Source organism: Sinohyriopsis cumingii, unplaced genomic scaffold, assembly GCF_028554795.1.
Source record: "Sinohyriopsis cumingii isolate HCF-2022 unplaced genomic scaffold, ASM2855479v2 utg001050l, whole genome shotgun sequence".
In the NCBI taxonomy this organism is placed as follows: domain Eukaryota; kingdom Metazoa; phylum Mollusca; class Bivalvia; order Unionida; family Unionidae; genus Sinohyriopsis; species Sinohyriopsis cumingii.
In genome coordinates, this window is record NW_028315955.1 from 84066 (window position 1) to 108111 (window position 24046).

General features: G+C 39.9%; 1 protein-coding gene across 2 annotated transcripts in view; it reads right to left on the reverse strand.

The window, feature by feature from the left end:
• Positions 1-24046, reverse strand: part of LOC149772879 (uncharacterized) — a 103550-nt gene that overhangs the window by 39226 nt on the left and 40278 nt on the right. For both annotated transcript variants that reach the window (XM_089947162.1, XM_089947161.1), the window contains exons 4-5: positions 7734-7920; positions 4933-5030 (exon numbers count right to left, since the gene is read on the reverse strand). In XM_089947162.1, the coding sequence (XP_089803288.1) occupies positions 4933-5030; positions 7734-7920 (285 nt within the window). The remainder of the gene's footprint in view (positions 1-4932; positions 5031-7733; positions 7921-24046) is intronic.

Here is a 24046-nt window from a genome sequence, read left to right on the forward strand (position 1 = left end):
GCAAATGTAGGCAATGACATGCGAGGAAATAAAACGTTTTTTTAATATTCGTAGCTGTGGGAGCTGCATTAGTTTACTTTTTCAAATAGTTAGCTCTACCTCTTTCACGTGCCTTACTGATACAAAAACTAGAACGATAACATTTAAAAGGGAAATAAAGAATTCATCCATCGGTCATACCCTACCAGTCCACCCCAGTACCTTTAGTTCCAGGTAATAAGAATGTTGTTTATATTTTGCTAGAGTTTTCAAGCCCATTTCAAGTTCGCGTTGGAGTGAAAGGTTGAAGAGATAGATCTGGAGAAACAGTAGAACCAACAGCTCTTTTCAAAACATTAGCTATAGATAGAGCAGCTATTGAAATTTTCATTGACTTTGCTTTACTTACAGCAGCTACGACCACACAGCTTTCATTAAACAGTGGTTTTAGCCTTTCACCAAAGGGGAGTTTTTCATTCACTATTGATTAGACCTTTCCAGCATTTGTCTTTATTCATCTATTAATTACAGTCTCCAAAACTTTTTCTCAGTATTTTGTCTTGTTTGGATTTGCCTTTTTCCTGACATTTTTTCAACTCTTCAATCAATTAACATATGTTATAATATTGTATATCATGGATTCTGTTTCAATAACTACTTGTATGACAACTTACGCAACATTTATGTAAAATCTTAATTTCGCATTCTTTTCTCCAAAATATAAACATTTACTGCTTGTTAGTGTAATTAACTTTTAATTAGTTTCATCTTAAGCCCTTGCATTTTATACGTTCCAGTCAAATGGTTCAATCTGAGTTTATTGTATGCAGTTCTAATCCCTCGGGTACTTGTATTAGATGTCTTTCTACAACAGTCGGTTCTACGCTGCATATGGACAGTGTTTCCTCAATGCAACCGTCAATACATTGTTATATACATGGCTCTCGTTATTCGCTTTGCCTTGGACATATATAACATGGTTACAAAGTGTGATATACATCTGTTAACTAGTATCTTCGTATGTTTATCTTCTTTGATAACTGCAGTAGTCTACCACCCGGTTTTTCGTAACAATGTGTAGCAAATTTCCTTGTTATACCATGTTTAATCAGATGATATGGTGCCTCATTTATTTAAAGTTGACATCTTATTAGTTCCTTGTACTCGTCAACAAGCCTTTCCAATTTACTCTGATTTAATTTCTGATAAAAAGACTTACAGTATCAGAGGTCCGCATTTAATCTTACTTTTATATGTCACAATCATCAGCAGCTTTATATCTACGATTTTCAGTTTCTTTTGTCTCGAAATACTCACCGAATTCAGTCTTTATTTCTCCTTTTTTTAAGTCACAGGTATCACAAATTTGATTTATAGAAGACGAAATTACACATCTTTCCAGAAATGATGAGAACAGAAATAAATTGAACAAATGGAACATACAAAGATAAAACAGGGTAAAGACAGTGGCTAAAAGAGGACTGGAAACATTTACCAGAACAAACGAAGATGTGTGATATATTTGATAAGGATGGAGATATTAAAGTTCCAAATTATTTTCAGATGTCATAATTTATACTGCCATATCAGCAACTAACGCAAATATTCCAATCGACACATTTTAGTTTGCAAATTAAACTGAAATACGGTTAAATTGTATCAAACGGAATAATATATTTCTCTGCATTTTCTTTCCAAGTAAGCTTGGTTTGTCTTCATTTACAATCTGTGCTATTGTACAAACTGTTAATCGTATATATTTCAAAAGAGGGACTAAGCGAAAAAATGTGCAAATGCGGAAACAAATCTTGATAAACAAAATGTGTATTGGTTGCCTTATTGCCGACGCATTTGTGTCCTTCGCCATCTTTCTTACAATAGGCACAATCACAGTAATCTTCTTATATTATGTTATATAAAGGCCATTATCGAAAATGGATTGACAATTTGCTTAATATTTCCTCAAATATAAAGTCTGTCATCTTCAATGATTCAACACGTATATGATCTTTTGTCTCTTTCTTTGATGATATTTTTACATATTTGGATTTGTCTGGCAATCGTGTATTTCGCGCATGCCCATTGGAAATAATTTTTTGTATTACTGAAGCCAATTGATAGAACCCATCATACCTTCAATGTAAAATCTGATTTGATATTTTGCTTGAATGCTGAAACAATTCTAAATTTTCATGTTAATTAATCTAAAAATTCATATACTTGGGTATCTTTGTCTCATCAACTTTTTGTTTCACACTTGTTGACATTTTCTCCTTTCCCCTTGTTTCTGTAACTTTTTTCATCAAATATTGCAATATGGAAATGCTTTGTTGAATAGATTTATGTATTTTATTTATATACATCTAGCACAACACTCCTTTCTATCTGATTCATATACCGAATTTGATTTCAATTTATTTCGCTAGTGGAAATATTTTAAGTCATCTTAATATTAGGAATTTTACATTCTAAAATTGCGCGTTTCTTTAGTTACCATATTCCATTGTCAAATAAATGGAAAGTGAAGAAGGCAAAAAGTAGGATGAAAACGAGGTTAGCGAAGATCCGGAAACAGAAACTTAACAAAAGCCATAATATCCACGTCGGGTTTAACTTGGAAGATATTCTGTAAACCGTTTACAGGAATTTAACAAGCCAAAGCTGAACGTTAAAATAAAAAATACATTAAAATGTTAAAGATTGTCCAATCTCTTTCCCACTTTTGAAATTATAACTCGAGCGAGAAACAAAACAATGTCAAACAGGAAAATGTATGATTTGATAAGTGGTGATTTAGCTGTTTTGCGTTTCGTTTTCGTTTTCTTACTGGTATTACAATATCTCGTTGCAAAAGATGCTCGATTTATCATTGAAGAGTGAACAAAGTCAAGCAATTGAACAACAGCATCCAACCATGTCAGCAACTTACAACCCAATAACCACAAATGATTTAGCGAATTATCGTCTTCTGAGTTATGTTAAACCTTTCCACAATAAATGTTCTCATGTCTATAAAGTTGAAATTATACCATGCTTTTCCCACAACAAACTGTACCGTTTCGGGATTTCGTTATTTAAGGAGGTATTTGAAAGTGTCATATATGTCATATTCCATTCGAATATTTACATTTCAAGCCAAAATGTATTGCGAGAAAACCACTCTCAATGTCAAATTGTATTTGTATCCGTCGTTATATATTTCATATGTTTGCATATCTATAAATATCTATAAAATCTGCTGACCATTGTTCACCCATGAGACTTATATATACCTTTCTGTAAAGAAATCATTTTCTTGCTTTTTGGTTTAATATATACATACGCTGTCCAGTTAGTCACTATCTGAATTAATTGTACTTTATTTTCTTCTTCTTCAGTTTAATGTTTTCCCCTTGCTGATTAATACATACGTAAGAAATTTGACTTTTTCGATCGTAATAAATATGCATTCGATAGTTTTGTTTTTCAGCCATTTATAACGGTATAGAATATCCAGAAAATATTTTATGACTAACATATGATCTTTATGCGTTATCATTAGCTAATAGGATGACTGTTTAAATCATGCACTTGTATTTTAAGCACTTTGCAAATGTTTCTTTTATTCTTCAAATTTATGAAATTTTAACATTCCAGTATTTGATTCAAAATCAACTACTTCATATACCATGTCGCCATGTGCGCATTTAATTAAAAACTTTGTTTTTCATAAACGCTATCTCTTCGTTTGTCGAATTTTTGTATTCGTACCTTGTAAACTTTATTAGATTATTAAATTGTACTGTAAATTTAACTTAACACCGATCTGTGTAAACTCCTTATTTCAATGATATGGTCATCAAATTGAATCCGTTAATTAGCATCTTTTATTAAACATTGCAGGATAAATTTTATGATTTGAAATCAACATCTTCATCAGCTTGAAATTTATTTCATAACAACTAATTTTGACATCGGTTTCAGACATCCAACTTGCATCCAAATACAGCAAACGTTTGATATCGAAAACATTGCTTTTATGTTAAACTCACTAAGTTATTACATCACCCCCCCAAAAAAAAAACCTTTTGCATTCATCCAAATATGTGTTGAGCATTAATTTATTATCTTTTTGGACACACTGTAATCCTTCTTCGACATCTCTATTTTTTTTTAGGATAAATTGGGTTCACGCTGACTTTCCGTCCAAAGCTATCTTTGCTCTCCTGCTGTGTTGTTCATTGTGCTAGCTTACCAATTTTGCTGAAGAATACATACATTTTCGCAATGAGATAATTTAGTGTACATAGTTGAAGGTCGTGCTATTTTAAATTTACCAATATTGCAGAAACCGTCGTGTTTCCCTACTGTATATGGTGATGCACAAAAATTAAATTTACCAGTGCTCGTTTTTTTTTTTGTTTCTGGTGTTTCCTGGTTTTTTGTGTGAATATCCTACACGAAATGGCGATACACAAATCTTAAATGATTTAGTTTTAAAGGAATGCAAAAGAGTCATTAACTAGTTAATTACTAATCAATTACTTGAATTACTGGAATTGTTGGAGTCATTAGCTAGTTAATTACTGGAATTTGATTTGATTAATTAAATTCAATTTTATCACTTGTCCTCTTTTCATTTTTATTTATTGTAAATGATTTAATTATTGCAAATTGTAGAACTGTCCTAGAACTATCAATAGCCACTCACCAAATGGTGGTTACATAGAAATCTGCAAGTGCATTCGCCCGCCATGTGTACTCTTATTATTATCATTGTTATTATTATTATTATTATTATTATTATTAGAAGTAGTAGTAGTGGCAGTAGTAGTAGTAGCAGTAGTAGTAATAGTAGTAGCAGTAGTAGTAGGAGTAGTAGTAGCAGTAGTGAAGCTGATGACAAAGTATGTGATCATGGTAGCATAGTAATATGATGACATTGTTGCTGCTAATGCTGTTGTTGTTACTCACCAGGATCTTTTTGCTTGGCGTACTGGAGCGCAAATTCCATGTTTGCATTGGTGAAATTGTCAGTCTGTGGTAAAAAAAATAGAACCTTCCTACCACACCTGTGAACAAATAATATGAGAATGATCGATATTTTGTGAGGTGAATACACATATGCTGATGAAATTTGTCCCGCAATAAAAATATTTATTTGAACTAATTCTTTCTGGCATCCGTCAAAAGTCCACGCAAATACAAAGTTAATATCTTATGTATTATATTCAATAAATCAAACAAAATACACTAACACTGTTATCTTGTGCACCGTCATTCAAATAAAAGCCAAAATACAGGGTTAAACTGTTTCAAAAATGTATTTTATGATCTGCAATTTAATAATTTCGAAAGCTCCAGCCCATCTAAAGTTGCAAGTCAATGAATCCTATTCATGCCAACTTTGTAGTGACGTCACATAATGTGATTACATAAATGGAGTTGTTATGTTGCATGTGTGTGGTGGCGAGCATGCGAAAACTCTCTCTATAAGTAGTCATTCGTAACCGTTATTGGAATATAATCGTTTTATATGAAGTCCTGGTTGGGGACCAGTTGTTGACGTTATATTTAGATTCTTCTGATTTTACTCTGAAATCTCACAGAGCCTTCAAAATGGAACATTTGATAAGAAAATAAATAGTTCTTTAAAATAGTTTTAAGTATATCTGATCAGCAAAAATAATTGACCTCGTAAAGGGTGACCATGCAGAACTCCAATCTAGCCACGTGAAACGTTCAATCTGTTTTTGCTAGGGGTCCGTAAAATTAAGAATGATTGGAGAAAAAAAAACATTTTGATGCTTTGACTTTGTTAAGCTGTCTGTAACTAAACTAAACCTGTTCAGTTATTTCTTCGCACAAAAATTAGCGCGGCAATGTCTTAATTCAAGCATTGCTTTGATGACACCGTAGTTGCTTTTAATGAACATCACAAGTGATGGAGAGAAAGTTTGTTGAAGCAAAAAAAGATTTATTTCACAATACTATAAATATTGTTTACATTACATGAATTGAAGAAGGAAAACAAAAGTAGTTAAACAACCGGATGTTAATTGGTAATTAAATGATCATAAGGAACAAGCACCTGGGACCGATAACAAGTTGTCCTTAGATACCTGCATCATAACTTGCAAGAAATATTTAATTTAGAATTATAGTCAGTGTTTCGTAAATACTTAGCAGTAAATAAACAATGCATTCTTATTCATCCCTGCCTTTTAATCATATAAGCAGATTCAAGAAAAATAAAATTCACAAAACATTTAGTTCAGAGAACTACACTGCAACGGAAATTTCCAGGATTATTCCAGGCCAGCAAAGCACAAATATGGGAGACCATCATCATCTGCTTCTGCTGGAATTGAGTATGAAAATTTATGATGTAATATGGCTTCACAACTATCACACGGAAACCATTTTAGCTGCACTGGTACTTGGATCTTTGGATTGTTGTTAAGAAGCTTAATGTATTTGATAATAAGCGCCTCAGCAGCATCGTCCGCTTCACAAACACGAATGCACAGATAAGAGGCTAGTGGATGCCACCGGTGGTCACAGATACTATCAGGTTAAGACGCTTGCAGCTCTTTGGTCATAGTGTTAGAACACCCGCTGATACTGAGATTATGTAAAAAAAAAGAACTGAAGTTGAAAACTTAGATGGCGGATTGAAGCGCTCATTGGGAAGAACGACAAGTATCCTGCTCCAAACTGTTTAGAGGACCTAAATAACTTCAACCTCAAAAGCTGTACACTGGATAGCAGAATGTACAAGATCCCTTCCACTAGCGCCAACTCAGATGTAGGGCAACTGTATGGAGCGCTATTGACGACGAATTCAAAATGCTTGAGTACAAAGTCCATGGAAATTAGATTTTGACGTATTAACTGATATAAATAGTTTTCAAACAAGAATAGTGCAAATGTTCAGTGACTGAACTTATAACTTATATGACATTAACGAATATATTGTTTTTGTTTCATGCAGTCAGTGAAGATTGGTTTATAGAATAAGATAAGAAGTAAACCCCATACTGGATAATGCGAACTGGAAGTAAATAGGATGGGGTTATTGGTAATTTTATGTTTCTCTTACAAGATTGTGCGAAGCATTTCAAATTCAACCGGTCTTATAATAGTACAAATGTTAGCTAAACTTCATTACACCGCCAGCACTAAAACATAAAGATACGTAAAAGCCAGTGTTCTAGACTCGTGACAACAGTGCAACATCACAAATCACGTGAGGTCATGTCATCCGTTGAAGACAACATAAATATTTGACATGTAGAAGTTTGGCATTAAGTAGTTCGTAACTTCTCAATAGATCTAAACATAAAACGTTGCAATAACTCACTGAAAAAGACCTCCACTTTTGAACGACAGCTAAAATGATTTCAACTGCTGTACTGTAAACGCAACTAGCAAAATAAAAATAAAATCGTGTGTGAACATTAATTCTTTTCCAGTTATTCACCTTGTGTTTTTCATATAGTTATCAAAAGTGTCGCTCATCAGGTGGATACTGGTACACTTACTTGTTCTGTTTGAATTAAAACAGATAAAGAAAAACGTATTGTACAAAGCTGACATAATTATGTCCTTCGGTCGCTGATATATTCACGTTTTCCATGATTTCTCTCTCTCTCTCTCTCTCTCTCTCTCTCTCTCTCTCTCTCTCTCTCTCTCTTAATCATTATTCATCCAGTCATTTACTTCTAAGATGTAAACATTAAGCATCAAATTAAATTGTCTTAATAGTTAGTTACCTGTTATCAATAATTTGCGACAGAGCGTCAAGTTCATAGCATCCCCACATTATATCCTTGTATGGGTCAAAGAAGATCAAGTATTTGTTAATCATGCTCATCTTGGCAACAAATCTTTTCACTACCTCTTCTGATTCCAACTCGTATATTAAACATCCACTGAAATGAACCTCTCCACACTGTAGCACTGAAACGGATATAAATTAATGTTATTCGTATATTCAACATCCACTGAAATGATCCTCTCCACCCTGTTGCATTGAAACGGATATAAATTAATGTTATTGGTATATTAAACATCCACTGAAATGATTCTCACCACGCGTCGTATTGAAACGGATATAAATTAATGTTATTCGTATATTAGACATCAGTAGTGAAGTGGGATACCCTAGCCTCAATGGGAATTAGCATTACAGACCCCCACCCTGGACACTGTAGCCTCTAAACAGGTCCCGGCACTATAAATTCAAGGGGAATTTAACATGGGAATATATCGTGGGACTGTATAGCCTCAAGGGAATTGAACATGGGAATATTGGGTATGTTTACGGACAAGGAGTTTGTATAGCGTCTGACGTCACGGCAACTAGGGGAAGGTGACGTCACAGTACTGACGAAAGAGCGGGGTGTACAGAGATAACACAGACAAGAGACAAATACTTATACAATATTTATTTTTATTGGGGAGGCAAGAAATTCATTACTTTTCGAGACCTATGAGTGGCCCTGAAACGGGCCTTTGGGTTCTTCTATTTTCTTAAATTCTTTAACCGTCTTCTGACTTTCTCCATCATTCCTTTCTTCTTCTTCTTTATCTCTTTCTCTGACATCCATTCGGGATGGTCCATGGCTCTAACTTTCTCTTGTATCCTGATCCAATTGTTATTCAGTTCGTCAAAGGCCTCTTTCTTCTTTAAGTTTTCCTTGTCGTTCCTTTATTTACTCCATTTTTCTTTGATCTTCTTGACAACTACCTTCATCACCTTTCTCATACGTTCTTCAGCTTTCTTGAGCTTGTCCAGACCCATTTTGACAAATGGCCACTCTCACCATTGCACCATATCTTCAAAAAGAACCCACCTTACTTCGATAACGTTATCCAGAATCTGTTTTAACGTTCCCACTCTGACATAGGGTGGATTAATCAATCATCTCAACTGCTTCACTTCTTCTTCTATTAACTCCTCTATCTTCTCCCTGGCTACTTTTAGTTTGTTAGCAAAGTCAAGGCTGTTTCTTATCCTCCATTCTCCTTCAATTCTTTCCACTTGATATTCAGCTTCTATCATCCAATAGTAAATCTCCTTCAAGTTGTGAACAGACCTGAAGCTGCTGCCATCTTGTTCTTTCGGTTATTCCGTAGAATGGCGCGAATGAAGAACGCTTTGAGTTTGTGTGTGTAAAACACGGACGTGATGGAAAACATCCCTTTTTTTCTCTTTTCATGTTATCTACTATCCACACAGAGGTGAGGAGACAAATAACTAACCACAATTATACTATCCACATACGCGAAGAAGCAAATCAAACCCATATATACTATCCACACACGGAGAGGAGCAAAAAACAAACCCAAAATATACTATCCACACACGCGAAGAAGCAAAATTAAACCCAAAATCTACTATCCACACACGCGAAGAAGCAAAATTAAGCCCAAAATCTACTATCCACACACGCAAATAAGCTAAATCAAACCCCAAATCTACTATCCACACACGCGAAGAAGCAAAACTACATAACCAAGATATACTATCCACACATGCGATGGAGCAAAATCAAACCGAAATATACTATCCACACATGCAAAGAAGCAAAAAGCATAACCATAATATACTATCCACACGCGAGAAGAAGCAAAAGCAAAACCCAAACATACCATCCGCACAATAGGGAAGGTTAAAACACTACACACTCTACTATCTACACACACGTACGTGAGCGCTTACAACACCCAATAAGCTACTATCCACACAAACGTACGTGAGTGCTTACAAACCCAAATAATCTACCATCCACACAAACGTACGTGAGTTAATACAAACACACACACACATTATTAAAGGATTGAGTGTTTATAATCCCACTGCTCCACACTCATACATTTGGCAACTTGAATAGTCTCTTTTCTAGAGCTTTGGTTAGCCCTGAAAAGGGCTGTTTTTTAACTTCAAATGCACCTGGTTAATGACTGCATCTTCCAGGCCGAGCATCGCACACGCATCGTCTGCTCCAATCTCCTTCCCAATTAACTCTTGTGGCTGGGAGCGCATGGGCGGGTTGGGCGACTTCACTATCCCACTCCTCCGTTTGGAGAATAGTGAACACTTGTTGTTCCCTCTGCCTTCTTTGCCTTCTTTGCCATACTCGAGTATGAACTGGTTTCATTGCCTCCTGTGGGCGCTCTAGTGGTTGTTGTTATTGTTGTTGTTATTGTTGCTGTGGCTGTGGCTGTGGTTGTGGGTGTCTTGCTGGTGCTGGTGCTACCTGTGGAGGCGTCCTCACCATGGGCTTTACTTCACCTTTTTGTCTCATGATAAGGTGGGGCAAAATAATTCTTTTCTTTTTTTCCTCTTCTTTCTTTTTCCTCTTCTCCTCCTCCTCCTCTATCCTGGCTTCCTCTTCTATCGCCTCCATGGCCAGCTCATCCAACAGCCTTCGTACGTACTCCAGATGCATTTGAAGTTCGATCAGTTTGGCGATTCTGCTACTCATCTTCTTTAAGTACCCTCGTTGACAATGGGTAGCCAGACTGATGAGCGTTTCATATAAACACGTTAAGCACGGACGTGAAGGAAAACAACCTCTGATACCAACGCTTACATTACCCATATTATCACTAAAAACGCGCGGACCTAAAAGAAACACTCACTCACTTTTTATTAACAAACACTCATCTAAAATGTTTGACAAGCGACGGAAATAAAGGACTTAGAGTCACACTTTCTAACCAAGATAAAGAAATAATGTGCTTATAGACGCACTTCTAATTTTTCTAACTGACTAACATGTCATAGGCCATGGAATGAGCATTTCTTTTCTAGAGTATTTTGTAGCCCTGAAAAGGGCTGTTTTTTGTGAACGAGGAGCTATGGCAATCTTTTATAATCTAAGATTGCGACCTCGTCTGGTGACAGGCTTTCCCACAAGATAGGGTCTGCTTCTTCGGAAAGAGAAGGAGAACTCTTTGGTGTCGACACGGCAGTCGACAAAGCTTCTGTCAGGTTCCTGCTGCTGCTGCTGCTGCTGCTGCTCTCTCTGTTCTCTTTGCTGTTTCTGAAGTGTGTACTTATCTGTCCATTCTTCTTTTTTGCTGTTAATTTCCTCTCTGAAGAGCTCTACTATCAGGTCTTCAGTGATTTGTAACATTTTGACATTCTCTATCTCTTCAGGCTCGGTATCAGGCTTTGCCTGACACGATGCAAATTCACGTAAGCTTCGTTCAGCTTTGCTAATCTTGAGCACATCTTCGTCGAAGGATGAGTCGACAATGGATGGTCAGACTGGTGACTTCTCCGCTTTTATGGTTAAAGCGCGGATGCGATCGAAAACATCCCTACACGGAACGCTAAAATAGTTTGATGTGAGGGATATAGAAAAGTCAAAGAGCATGGTTCATGATACCCATGGAAAACAAACGGCAAACGCATTTTTTTCAAAACACAACATTTTTATTCAAATAACTCACAACTAACAATTAAATTTTTTTAAAAAAATTAACCATTCAATTCAACAATAAACATTTAAAAAAAACATTAACTATCTATTATGGACATTCTTGACAACGTAGTGAATTAAATTGAGATTTCCACTGTTGCAAGTCATTGGGCCATTGATATACACTACGTTTCCTAGCTAGAGACAAAAGATAACCATAATGGTCACAAAACCATCGATCTACTTTCTCATCTTTTCTTGAACAATGACGATCAAAATAAAGAACTAAATGTTCTAAAGATTATCCAAGACTGGGTTGATGAAGACAATACACACAATATTGTCCACACACCAATGAATCTGTGCCTTGTAATTTCACATTATTGAATCTTGTGGTCTGAGCATTTCTTCTCATAAAGTCAATGATATCGTCTTCCAAAGGGGGAAATCCATACGAATCAAAATACTTCACACATCCTTCTTGAGGAAAGTAGACAGCTATCCAGTAGGTTCCTGGGAGATGACTGTAGTCCGGGTTGATCACATAAGCTTGATGGTCTTGAGGTTTGCGATGAGGTAGTTCATCTTTAGCGCACACGAATGGATTCCAAGAAGCAGTGTACGAACTGTGGTTCAAAAGGTAATAAAGTTTCCAGGTATCCATGTTTGTGTCGTTTTTCTTTTTCTTGTTTTTCTTCACAGGTGATGATAAGTGATCAATTAAATCCGGACTTCCTCTTGAAATTTGTCTGATAAGTAACCGTTTCTTCATTTTGTCTCTGTGTTCTGAGCCAAGAGAGCTTCGATGTGATTGATCTCTAGAGTCGAGGGCAAGAATGTCCACGTAAGACTATACCAGTGATCCAACACGGCTTCATCCGAGATGTCTTCTTCCAGATACTCTTCCAATTTTTCTTCATGACTCAGCATCAGACATTTATCGTGTTGAATTTGACTGGGATGATCGTTTTGACATCAGTAGCAATCTTTCTTAATCAATTCCGTAATTTTGTCTGCGAATTGTTTGGCAAAACAGGAGACTAAATGTTGTTCTTGTCATGGCCATCTCGACTTTATCACGATGTCCTTTTCGTCTTTGTCTTGGAGTTCTCCTTCCATTGTCTCCTCACATTCCATGTAAAAAGGTTCTCCATTATGTCAAAAGGGATAACAGTTTTCCATGGCTTCTAGTAGTCTAGAATGACTTCTCTCAAACTGTCGATTTCCATGCTATTATCGAATTCGGCATACAGGAGGACGTTCACCGTCTCAGGTAGAGGTTTAGCAAACTGAAGTTCCACTCGAATCTGGCCAGATTTTATAGGGTGGAAATGTCCCTCGTCGCTACCATGGTCTGGAGTGAAATCAAAAGCCCACAAAGCTTAGCCTCCTGCATAGTCGTCGTACGTAATACCATAATTGGTGGTGCTTCCTAACTGTCACGTGGCATCGTGCAGGGATAAGTACGACCTCAAGTAATTCATCTTCACACTAAAGTCAGGTTTGAAGGGTCTGGTACACAATGTTTTGCCATCTCGACTGACTTCGATCTTGGACACGTCGTAGTGCTTAAACTGGAAAGGATTTTGATTGTGGACTCCGATGAAGACTGCATTGCTCACGATACCAATGAATAATCGCTTGGGTAACTGTCCTTAGAACAAATGATCTTCGATCTTGGATCTGAGTCCAGTGCCAATGGTGAAAGTTTTCACTTCCACGCGACGTATCGGATACTTAATGGTCGTTCTGCTCAAAGTGTAACTGATGTCGTTTCCCACTTTTGGTAACATTTCCACACGTCGCACGTAGAATCTGGCTTCCTCGATGTAGGTTTTGTAACCATTTGCACCAGCCATCAAATGGAAAGTGGTACTGTTGCAATTCAGTCTCAGGGGAATATCTACGTCGTTCAGCAAATACTTCTCTTGTAACCACATGTCCAAATGTAAGCGATCAATCCGTTCTACACTTCATCTTCCAGCCATTTCCTTTTGACGTGCGTCAAATCCCTTACTGCTGCTATCTTTATGTGCCACCTCATCGAACTTGCCCGCTGTGTCAAGTTTCCATACCACGCAAGCATCCAGATGAATGTTTTTGGCTTTTTTCCGGACGTCAAGAGATTTTCCATGTTCGCTCGATATGGGTAAGTATCCATGCTGCTGCTGACCAGTTTGTTGTTCAAGTACAAGTCCACTTCGCTAAACAAGGAATGCATGAAATTGTTCACAGGAGCTACTGGCTCATCGGCATCTTGATCGCTACCATGCGTATCGTTCACTTTGACTCAAATACAAGTAACTACTGTTCAGATCTATGTAATCTTCAGGTTGTCCTTTGATTTCAAACTCGACGGGAGCTGAAGCTGTCAAAGAGGAGATGGGATGAAATTCGACCCATTAGGATTCTTGCATCGTCATCATGGTGGGTGGCATGGCAAACAGATCCAGTTCCGACTTAGAACAGGCGCAATACTCTCGGTGCATCATTTCTTTTTCTAATATTTAATAATCAAAAGCGTCTAAGTCTCGAGCAGTTCTTCTTTTCTTTGTCTTTCTAGCTTTAAAAGTGAGAAGACTTGTGAAGGGGTGTTTTCTTCGTCGTCTCTTTGTGCCTTGTCCTTCCTGTGACGTCAGGGAAGCAGGAATGCCTGACTCGGTAGGGTTCAGGGCATTTATAGATGCTTCTCGTAGGCCCAAAATGTCTTTACCCGTTTGCAGCAAGACATTTTTGTCTGCCATCAAGAATGTTTCTTTAGGGTTTTGTTTGTCGATGATGACATTTTGGAGAAATTCTTTACCGTGTGTCAATGCGGCATCTTTCAAGGCATGCAATTCTCGTGTAACCGTCGGTTTCAACACCGGAGCCACCGAGAAAGCTTGCCAGTAGCTTATCGTGCGTCGGTGGTTCTTTCCGCCGTTTTCCCGGGTTCTTCCTCAACCATTAATACTGGCCGCCATGTTTAGCCTATCGTGTGATGAAAAATGGCGTTAAACCTCACAACAACAAAAAATGCCTTGTGTCAATGCGCTATCTTTCAAGGCGTGCAATCCTCGTGTCAAAATCGGTTTCAACACCGGAGCCACTGAACGAAAATGGAGTTTCACCGTGACTTTCCCTTTGGAGAATGGAATATATTGTCCCAGATCTCCTTTATAGCAATGTTGACAGTGTCAAAATACGACTGACTGACGGGAAAATAGTGAGGATGTACAAATTTACGGTGTACGTGATAGGTGTTTGCACATTCTTGGTCATTGGTCGTGGTACTATCCACTTTGAAAGGAATGACACGCAGTAACGGTACGGAGGTGTGTCCCACCACCTTATACTCCACCACATCGAAGTACACAAAGATCAAATTCAGTCCTTCGTTCAGTTCTACCGGGCTTCCAAAAGCCCTGTAAAAATCCATATTACTGTTGATCTTGAAGTTCAAATTTTTTGCTACCATCTGTGGATGTCCACCCAAAATTTCAAACAAACTACCATTAAACCTGAGGGACAATATGTCCGTATCCTGAAATTTGATCATGAGGCGATGAGCCACTTTATGGTACTCAATCTTCACACTTCTTTTGGCTCTGATCAGGGCTTTGCCAAAGGCCAAGTCGAACCTGTTCGCAATAGTGTCCACCAAATGTTCACCACTAACATACTAACCTGAAGGAATTTTCAATGTGTAGATACTGAAGGTAGGATTACTTGCTGGTCTTGTGTCTCCTAAAAACCCGATTTTATTTATTTCTTCTTGAAATTGGGCATTCAGGATTTCAACCTGGAAAGTGTTTTGCTTTTCAGTGATGTTTTTGATTTGTGTCGGGTGAATGATTTCCACCAAAGCCACTTCCCAATGGGCTTCGTGATCTAAGTGGATGGCCCGAGGTAATTTGGCCGTGTAACAACACAACGTGTTGTTGGGAAACACCTCCATGGAACTGTCACTGGGTAAGGTTAAGTAAAATTGGTTATGGTTGTTCATAACTCCAGAGTTCTGTGGCTGTCCGAGGGGTTACTGAAAGTCAGAGGAGTGTCTCCGCCCAAAATGGGGTTGTTGTTGTTGGAGTCGGACTAACACTGGACGAAAAATTCCCGTTGTTGACGTTCGAGAAGAATTTCAGGGATGGATTGGGAAGAAGGTAACCGATGCTACTGCTCAATAAAATGCTTCACAATTGTTTGTCTCCCTGTTGCAAACTCAAATTGGCAATGGCCGCACCGATGACACAATACACCACACAGATTTGGCAGAAAAAGACGATTTGCGTTTTAGGCACACGTTCTTCACACCACAACCACAAGGGTTGTTTTTGTAGATCTTGCAGAGAAGAATTCAGTGAAGGAGTTGTCACTGCAGTGGTAGCAGTAGCTGAGTCTGTGTGGAAGGGCATGATTGTTACTTCTTTTTATAGTCGATGACTTCCGAAGCGTCGATCGAAGAATCAAAACTTGGAGGATATCCTTTCGAACGCACTTTGACTTCTTTAACACGTCTTGTTCCCACTTTACGGGTTCTGCGCTCTAGAATGCTTTCGATGTCGTACACGTCGTCTTCGTTTTTGGTGACACGTTGTAACTCGGGTAAGTAAAAGGTTCCTTTTAACACTTCTCTGTTCATGTCTTCCCATTTATAGACGGCTGGATGACGGCCATGCACTCGTCCAGTGACATGAAACAATTCGGTGGTCCAGTTAGGTAAGTGACTTTTGTCATAAGTGCGTTTGGTTTTGCCAATGCGCACCCAATCTCCTACGGCCAACACTCCACTTTTCTTGGGGACAGCCACCGTCGGGGACGTACCAAACAGTCGATCAGAAACCAGCACCTCGTTGTCGGGAGTCACATCTTGGGGTGTACTTCGAATGATTCGATGGTAAGATTGGTTGTTCGCTTGAACAGGTGCGAAAAGATGTCAAAATACTTGAGAGTGTGGTGATGCGTAAAATACTGGCGCATGCGTTCTTTCAAAGTGCGTTGGAAACGTTCCACGATGCTGACTTTGGTTTCGGGATTCTCGCTGGTGAAAAAAAGAATGTCACGTTTCTTTAATTCTTTTTGGAAAGCTTGGTTAAGAAATTCGGTGCCTTTGTTAGTTTGCCATCGAAGAGGGTGACGACCACTGTTGCAGGGCTCGTACTAACTCGCTGCTCGATTTGGTAGTCAAGGGCACGACCCAGGCAAATTTGGAAAAGACATCAATGAGACAAAAACTTCTCGTATGTTTTCTTCCTCGGGCTTTCCTGCAGTGACGTCTTTCATAACCCCTGGGGATGGTAGTGGTGGAGGTAGTGGTGTGGCGGATAAACTTTTCATCAAGGTCTTAAAATCTTTCAGAGTGGGTAGAGCTGTTTCGTCTAAAACTTTCTGGTGAAAGAGTTTCGTTGCAAGAGTTGAATGTACTTTTGTGATTTTTCTGTTTCGGACAAATCGTGGCGATCCATCAACGACTGCAGTTTGTGTTGGAACTGGGACATCTTGCTCAAATTGGGATTGGGAGGCAAATGCAGGGTCCGTTGTTCTTGCCAACGATGGCATTCCATTCATCGTTTGTAAGGCACTAAAGATAGTTTTCGTCCTTCCATTCGATGTCAAGGGTCACGTCTGAGATCTCGGTACTCCAGAGGTCCTTTCTATCTTGCTCCCACGAGTCCTACCAACATGGTTTCCAATACTCCTTTCAGCAAAGGTCCTAACAATAGAGGAAAACTTCCTCCAAACTGGACCAGCATCTTCTTCGTTTGACGAATGGGGATTTTCTTTTGAACCCTTTGGCGAAGAACGCGACGATGTTTGCATAAGCATTGTTTCTGGTGTTTTGACAAAGGGATCGTACCTTTCAAGACGTTCAAACAACATTCGCACACGATATCGATGTCATCTTTTGCGGCTGTTTGAATGGGTTTTTCTCGCATGGGTGGAGAAGCTTTGGACAGGACAGCCAACATGTCCCCATGTTTGACTAAACGAGGAGGCAGTCCTTTCCTATGGGTTTAGAAGAGGGATGTTTTCTGGGGGTGACATCTTTTGGTCTTCATGAGCACAAAACACTGATACCCATGCTTTTCTCAGACCTTTTTTATACTGGAACGCATCGCCACTGATTGTCTTTACGTCGTATCAACTTGATGACAGGCATCACGCGTGGTGGAGGGCTTCACAACGGACTAAATCGAGTCAGGTCTTGCTTGGACAAATCCAGTAAACTCTGTAACATGCCCGATCTCTCTTGGACTTTGATTTTGGGAGCAGGTATTTTGTGAGCAGCTGACACTGCAGTTAAGAGGAGGAGCGTGTCACCACTGGAGAAGTTCTTGGAGACATGGGCTTACCATGGTGTCATCAACGGAGAAGTGGATGAACCTGAGGCTACCGGAGACGCGGTCACCGTCGTTGCTGGTCTTGGTTTGCGAATGTAAGGTTGCGTCCTGGCTGAAGTGCCTCTCTTGCGAGTAGAAACTGTTTTCTGTGGGCTTTTCATTTTCTGGTGACTTCTCTGTTTATTTTTTGTGGGATTTTCTTTTTCTGGGTTCATGACATGGTCTTGACACCGTTGCTCTTTTTATTCTTGGGGATTCGTTTGGCTTTTTTGGGAATGACTTTTTCCTGGCGAGAAACTTTGGGAGCATTAGCATCCCATTTTAAGAGAGATCGAATGATGACACCTCCTAGAGTACCGCTCCCTCTAGGTTTCAAAATGATTTGCTTTTTGGTTTCAGTGTCGATGCAGGGATCGGTCATTTTCGTCAAAGCTACTTTGTTTCTATCAAAAAAGCGTTTGGTTTGATGAAGAATCTGAATGATGCCTTGCAGTAATTGACGTGGTGTCACCGTAAACCATCGTAAGACTTCTTTAAGACTTGCATCTAAGACACGAGCACGCATTTGTGGATTTTTTTCACGCCTGGTGCCATGCAAGGCAAGATTCAATTTGACGGGAAGATGAGACTGAAGGGAGGTCATGTTGACGCTGTGTGAGACAGACGCAAAGTGTCTGAGGTTTTTATAGATTTTGTTTTGGTTAAGTTGAGTTGGTTCAGTTGATGACGGAGACATGTACAGGACAGGCCCTCCGTCTTGACACCAGTGGTGAAACAAATGGGTACGAAATCGCAAATAATCGGGGTTAGTCGGTTTCAAATCGACGAGTAAATAGGCGTGTGGAGTTGGAGTGGCATCGACGTATGCATGAGTTAGCCAAGGCGTTCCTAACTGTTTGTCTAAGACTTGCACTTGCGATTTATCTCTAGGGCTTTTAAACAAACTACGTAATGAGCATTGAGACTGATGGTACGATGGGCTTTACTTTGTTGAAACAAATTTGAGTAATGTAAATGACACTGGCATTACGATGATGCCCTTTGCGCGTAAATCAAAGCTAAATTTCTTCTTCGTCTTCTCCTAACATGTCATCGAAAATGACCAGATGGGTTTGACGGTGGTCAGACACGATTCCGTCGTCTTGGTTAGGAATGCCTTCCACAAACACGATGGAATCGCCTTGACTTTCTCGCAAGTGACTGTACGCCGATTGCCACTCTTTGTAACACCGCACGATTCGTTGAGGTGGACGATCGAACAAATGATGTTTATGTTCGATCAAACGTTTGGCAAATTCGGTTTTGCCTGAACCGCTAGGTCCAGCAATGAGCATGTTAAAGGGATGGCGAAGATACAAAGCCTCCCAACTGGCACGATCTAAGTCTTCGTCGATGACTTTGACAGTGGAGGAAGAGGGAGCAGAGACAGCAGAGGTAGCCATAATGCAAGGAATGTCACTTGTGACCCGAAGACAGACAAGACAAGAGTTTATATGCTTTTACAGGACACGTTTATTGATTTTTCAAAAATAAAGACGAAAGACTAAAATACATAAAAGCCAAAGGGTTAATGTCACACAAGTGTCCTCCCGAATTGTATTTCGGGAATGTCCATGACAGTCCTGTCCTGAAGGAAGGAATTGTCCTCGGTGACGGGTTCTTCTGGCACTGTCACTAACACAGGTTTAAAAGTGACTTTTTTCCTAGGTGGTTGAAATGTTGGATCACAACTCTCAAGCATAATGGGCTACTTCTTTAGTCCAAGCCTCAAAACCCCAATTTTTCCAGTCACATACATCTGTCCAATGAGGGTGTAAGTCACAAGCTACACACACATCGTCATACACATCTTCGGTACCTAAAAGTTGACGAATCTTTTTTTCCCGTGAGAAGTATCTAGGTGAAAACGCAAAGCTTTGAGCAAAATGAGTCTCTCGTGGCCATTTAACGGAACACTTTCATGTTGATTAGGTGGTAAGTACTGTTCGTAAAGACTGTTCGTAAAGAGTCCACAAGAAATCGGCTGGTAAATGAAATCCCAGAAAACAAATCACTAAGACACACACCAGACGGCGACCCCAATTGAATGGACACAGTTGTCGTAATAAGTATTGGTAATCTTCCACTGTTTGAATAGTGTCATTGATTTCCTTCCACGGAATATGTTGAATCAATTTTGATAAAAGCCGTAACATGGCAGCCTGTTTTTGCACCCTGTTTTTTTTTTCGGACGCAATAAATGTACTTTCTGCCCAGAGATAATCGTTCTCCAGTAGGGAATCTAAACGCTCTAAGCACTAACCTACAGTTCAGAGTTCGCTCAGAAGTTTCCTCTTCCACTAAGCTGATGTTGCGTAAAAGGTTTATGTAATCCTCCAACTCTTCTTCTGGAATTCGTTGGAGTAAGTGTATCTCGAAGTAACGAAAATCATGAACATGACGATCCTTCTCGGCCTCGAAGTTTTTAACGTGGTCTGACCACTGGAACACTTTTTTATGAATCAGTCCTCTTATAGGATTCAGGTACCAGTGGTTTAAACATCGGTGACGTAACGGATGCAATTGTTCTTTACGTTTCACTTGAATTTTGACCAGTTCTCGGTAAATGCGTTCTCTGAACTCCACAGGCATACCACGAATGTTCTCTTGCAAAGTATACATTCAGGGATTATTGATATCGTCCCAATAAAGGTAAATGGTGATAATTCAGGGACCATCGAGCATGTTTCAGGTAGGCTGAATCTTGTTGTTCCCACTGATGAAGTGACACACAACAACTGAAGCACTTGACTTTATCCCCTTCGCCCAAGTAGAAAAATCCGGCTCTGACTAATTCTTCAGGAGTCGGTCCTCCCAGAGATTTTCAAAGTTGCAGTATTCAGGCAAACGCACAGGGAACGAATATTTGTCTTTCACAGGTTCGTTTCATGAGGGTAGGGTGACATCGACAGGAGTTTGCTCAGTGCTGGATGACATCCGTAGGGTGGTAGACATGAAAGTTGACATCCAGAGTGACAACCAGCAAAGAGTCTACGATGACGAGTGTCATCGCTTTCGCATCCGTCAGGTTTGACACGCATAGCTTCACTTTCCATGATAGGTATAGTGGTAGTAGTAGTAGTGAGAACAAAGTTCCCATCATGCTTTACTGCATCGCTCTCATGGCAAGGTACAGCATCGCACTCCACTTGAGAATCACCGAATTTGAATTATGCCTGTCTGAACTTGGTTTGTGTTTCTCTGAAGGTATTCATCTTGTTCGCTTGGTCTTGGTTGTCAAAATGAACTATCGATCTTGGACATTGTCCCTTCTTATACTAATCGCAATGAGGTCTCAAGCTTGTACATCGTTCCTTTCTTATGTCTAGTTTTGGAAGTCTTTCTGTTTTTTCTTGCTGGACAACGGTACTACTTTCTCTAAGGTACCGTCATAATTGTAACGTAGTGTAATGGATGAAAAGGCCATAGAAAGGTAAGGACAATGCGGAGACCATCGAGTATGTTCCAGAATAGCTGAATCATTATAGATACATAGATCCATTCGTAACTTCAGGCCGCAACTGAAACACTGAACTTCGTATCCAAATCCAGTCTCAGGTCCCAAGTAGACCAATCCTGTTCTAGCTGAAACATTCGAAGTAGGTAATCCTTCCCAATCCGTGGGCCATTTTTAAAACGTTTCCAATCGACGGGCACAATCACAATAGTCAGGGAAGAAGACCGAAAATGGTAGGGTTTGAACTTGGAGTTCTCATTGGGCTTCTCACTCGATTCTTGCTGTGGCGATGTCATCCTTCTTGTTGGTGGCTATCCTCTTACAACCAATTTTTTACACCGACATGTCCATACGGCAAAGTGAAGTGATTGGGAAGACGTACTCGCTTCTGGTACACGATCTGATAGACTTTTTCCAAAGGTCGACTGACAATTTGGTGAGTGGGTAAACGTACAATCTTGTGCGGTTGGTAGGTGGTCACTTTAAAGTATTCATCCTCTCCAGACTGCAAGGATTTTTTCAATACGCCAAAGTTTACCACTCGCATGGTGCGATAATTGAGAATCAATCCTTTCACTTTACACTCTGTGTGCACTTCTCCTTGTTTGTCCCGGTATTCATAGCCGTAATTTTTAGGACCGCCACTAGCGAAACTTAGAATCTTGTCGTCGGGGTGCTCGTCTCTCCAGGCTACTAAACGGTCTCCTTCGATGTCAGGGTAACGTTGACCCGGGCGATCGATGTAGATGCAACTGTCCGTGTCAAAGCACAGGACGCGATCCCCTAATAGTTCTAAAGCTTCGTACAACTTTAAGCGAGCATGGGCTGTCACGTAAGCGGCAATGATAACATTTCTAAATTCGTCGGCTTGTACAAAGTCCAGATCTTCTACGTAATTGGCTAATATCAAATCCTCACCAACGACGTCCACGTGTTTCATGTATTTGGTTTTGTCGTGAATCATCTGGAAGTACCAGGAAGGTTCTGTCAAACATTCCGTCTTGGGTAAACACGGCCGTTGTGCCATTTTACCCCACAAGCAATTTAACATCACTTTGGCAAAAGATTGCCTGCCTTCGTTTTTCTCGATGTGGTCTAAAGTGATGCCATCCTGCTCACAGTATTTCTCTTTGAATGTCTTTTGGTCTTCGGGAGTGTGACACAAGGAAGGATTGCCGCTAACTTCTTGTTTTAGTTTCAAAAAGCATCCACGTAGTCTGCAAAAATGCCTTTCTGAGTTTGGTAACCTTTGTGGTATTTCTTGTCTTGGGAAAGTGGTAAATTTAGTATTCTTCTAACAGTTGGTATCCCATGTCCAGAGCTTTAAACAATTCCACGCTCACCCATGTGTCAGTCAAAGCACGTTCTTACTGGGTGTGCTGACAAGGTTGGTATTGGTTATAGGTTTCGGCACAAGTACGGCACAAGAGAAACATCAGATTTCCTTGGCAATGGTGAGGTAACACGGGATGGTACAAGTCGGTGGGAGGCAAAACTTTACACTTGATCAAGCCCTCGTATTGTCGAATGTGGTCCAGGTCAATGTGTTCCGTCAGCAATTGCGAGTGCCCTGAAGAAAAGCGACAATATTTGCACACGTTGGGATACAGTGAACACACGTCCAAGTATCTGATTTCTTCTCCTTTCTCTTCGTCAGCGTGGTACAACAAACAGGTGGCATTTGTCCGTCCTCCGTACAAACTATCTCTCGGGGTCAGGGGGTGCATCAACTTGTAACTTTCCACGATGCGTTTAAACTCGGGATCGGTTTTCAAACTGTGATCATATTCGTGTTCCCACATTTCCACCACTTGGCATCCTTGCTGTTCTAACTTCAAACTTAGCTGACAAGTGGCCTGGCACAAGTCTTCCATGGATCGTTGTAAAAACTGATTTTTAGTACCACGTTCAGTGTAACAGACGGGACATCCGTGAAATAAGCAATCGTTAAACTCGTTCACGATCTTGGGGTTTTCTAAGTCCCAGCCATCTACCGAATACGTTCTGATGGTCTTTTCGCCCCCTCCGTTGCAAACGTGCTGAATCCATTTGTCTTCCTTGTCGCACAATTATTGTAACCAGCGTAGGGCTTTGCCCGAGTTTTGGCGTTTGACAAAGTTGGTCGTTTGAGGGCTGATGACAGCCAGGGTGTTTTCAGGCATGAATCGTTGGCGGTACTCTAAGGAACACGCTTTGGCAATGGTGCAAGCTTTTTCAAAGGATAGACCCCTCCGTATTCCACGAACAGTTCTCGAAATTTTCCACTGCAACGTCGGAACGACAATACTTTAACATTTCTTCCTGAAAGTCGAAGGTGTCTGAGGCGTGGACGTGGTACCAAGCGTAGAAAGCTTCTCGTTGTTCGGCACGTATGTTGTCGGGGTCGTAACCTTGAGCTCAGGCAAATGGGGTAGGACAGCGTGTTGATTGGCTTCTGTATTGAAATTGGTGGAAAATAACCTGTGGACATTTCTGTCATTCCAAACGTTTTGGTCATTCGGCTCAAAGGCATGGCCAAGTAACTCATCGAATCCTTAAACTGTACTTGTCCCACTTGCATAGAAATGATTTTGGCTCCGTTCAAAGTCACCTTAGGACGAGCGGTGCCTTGTTCCTTATAGTACCTCAAAAGAAACTGTTCATCGTATCCTGAGTCATTGTGAGCCATCACCTTGGCATGGCGAAGACAATCTCCGTTACGTTCGATGTCCTCTTGGCTCCACGTATCGTCGATGGGGTCTAAGATCCATTGGGCGAATTCGGTTAGCGTGTACGGTCCTCGAAAGATTTTTTCACGTCCTCCAAGAATCTTACTGCACTGAGGACAATGACTAAAA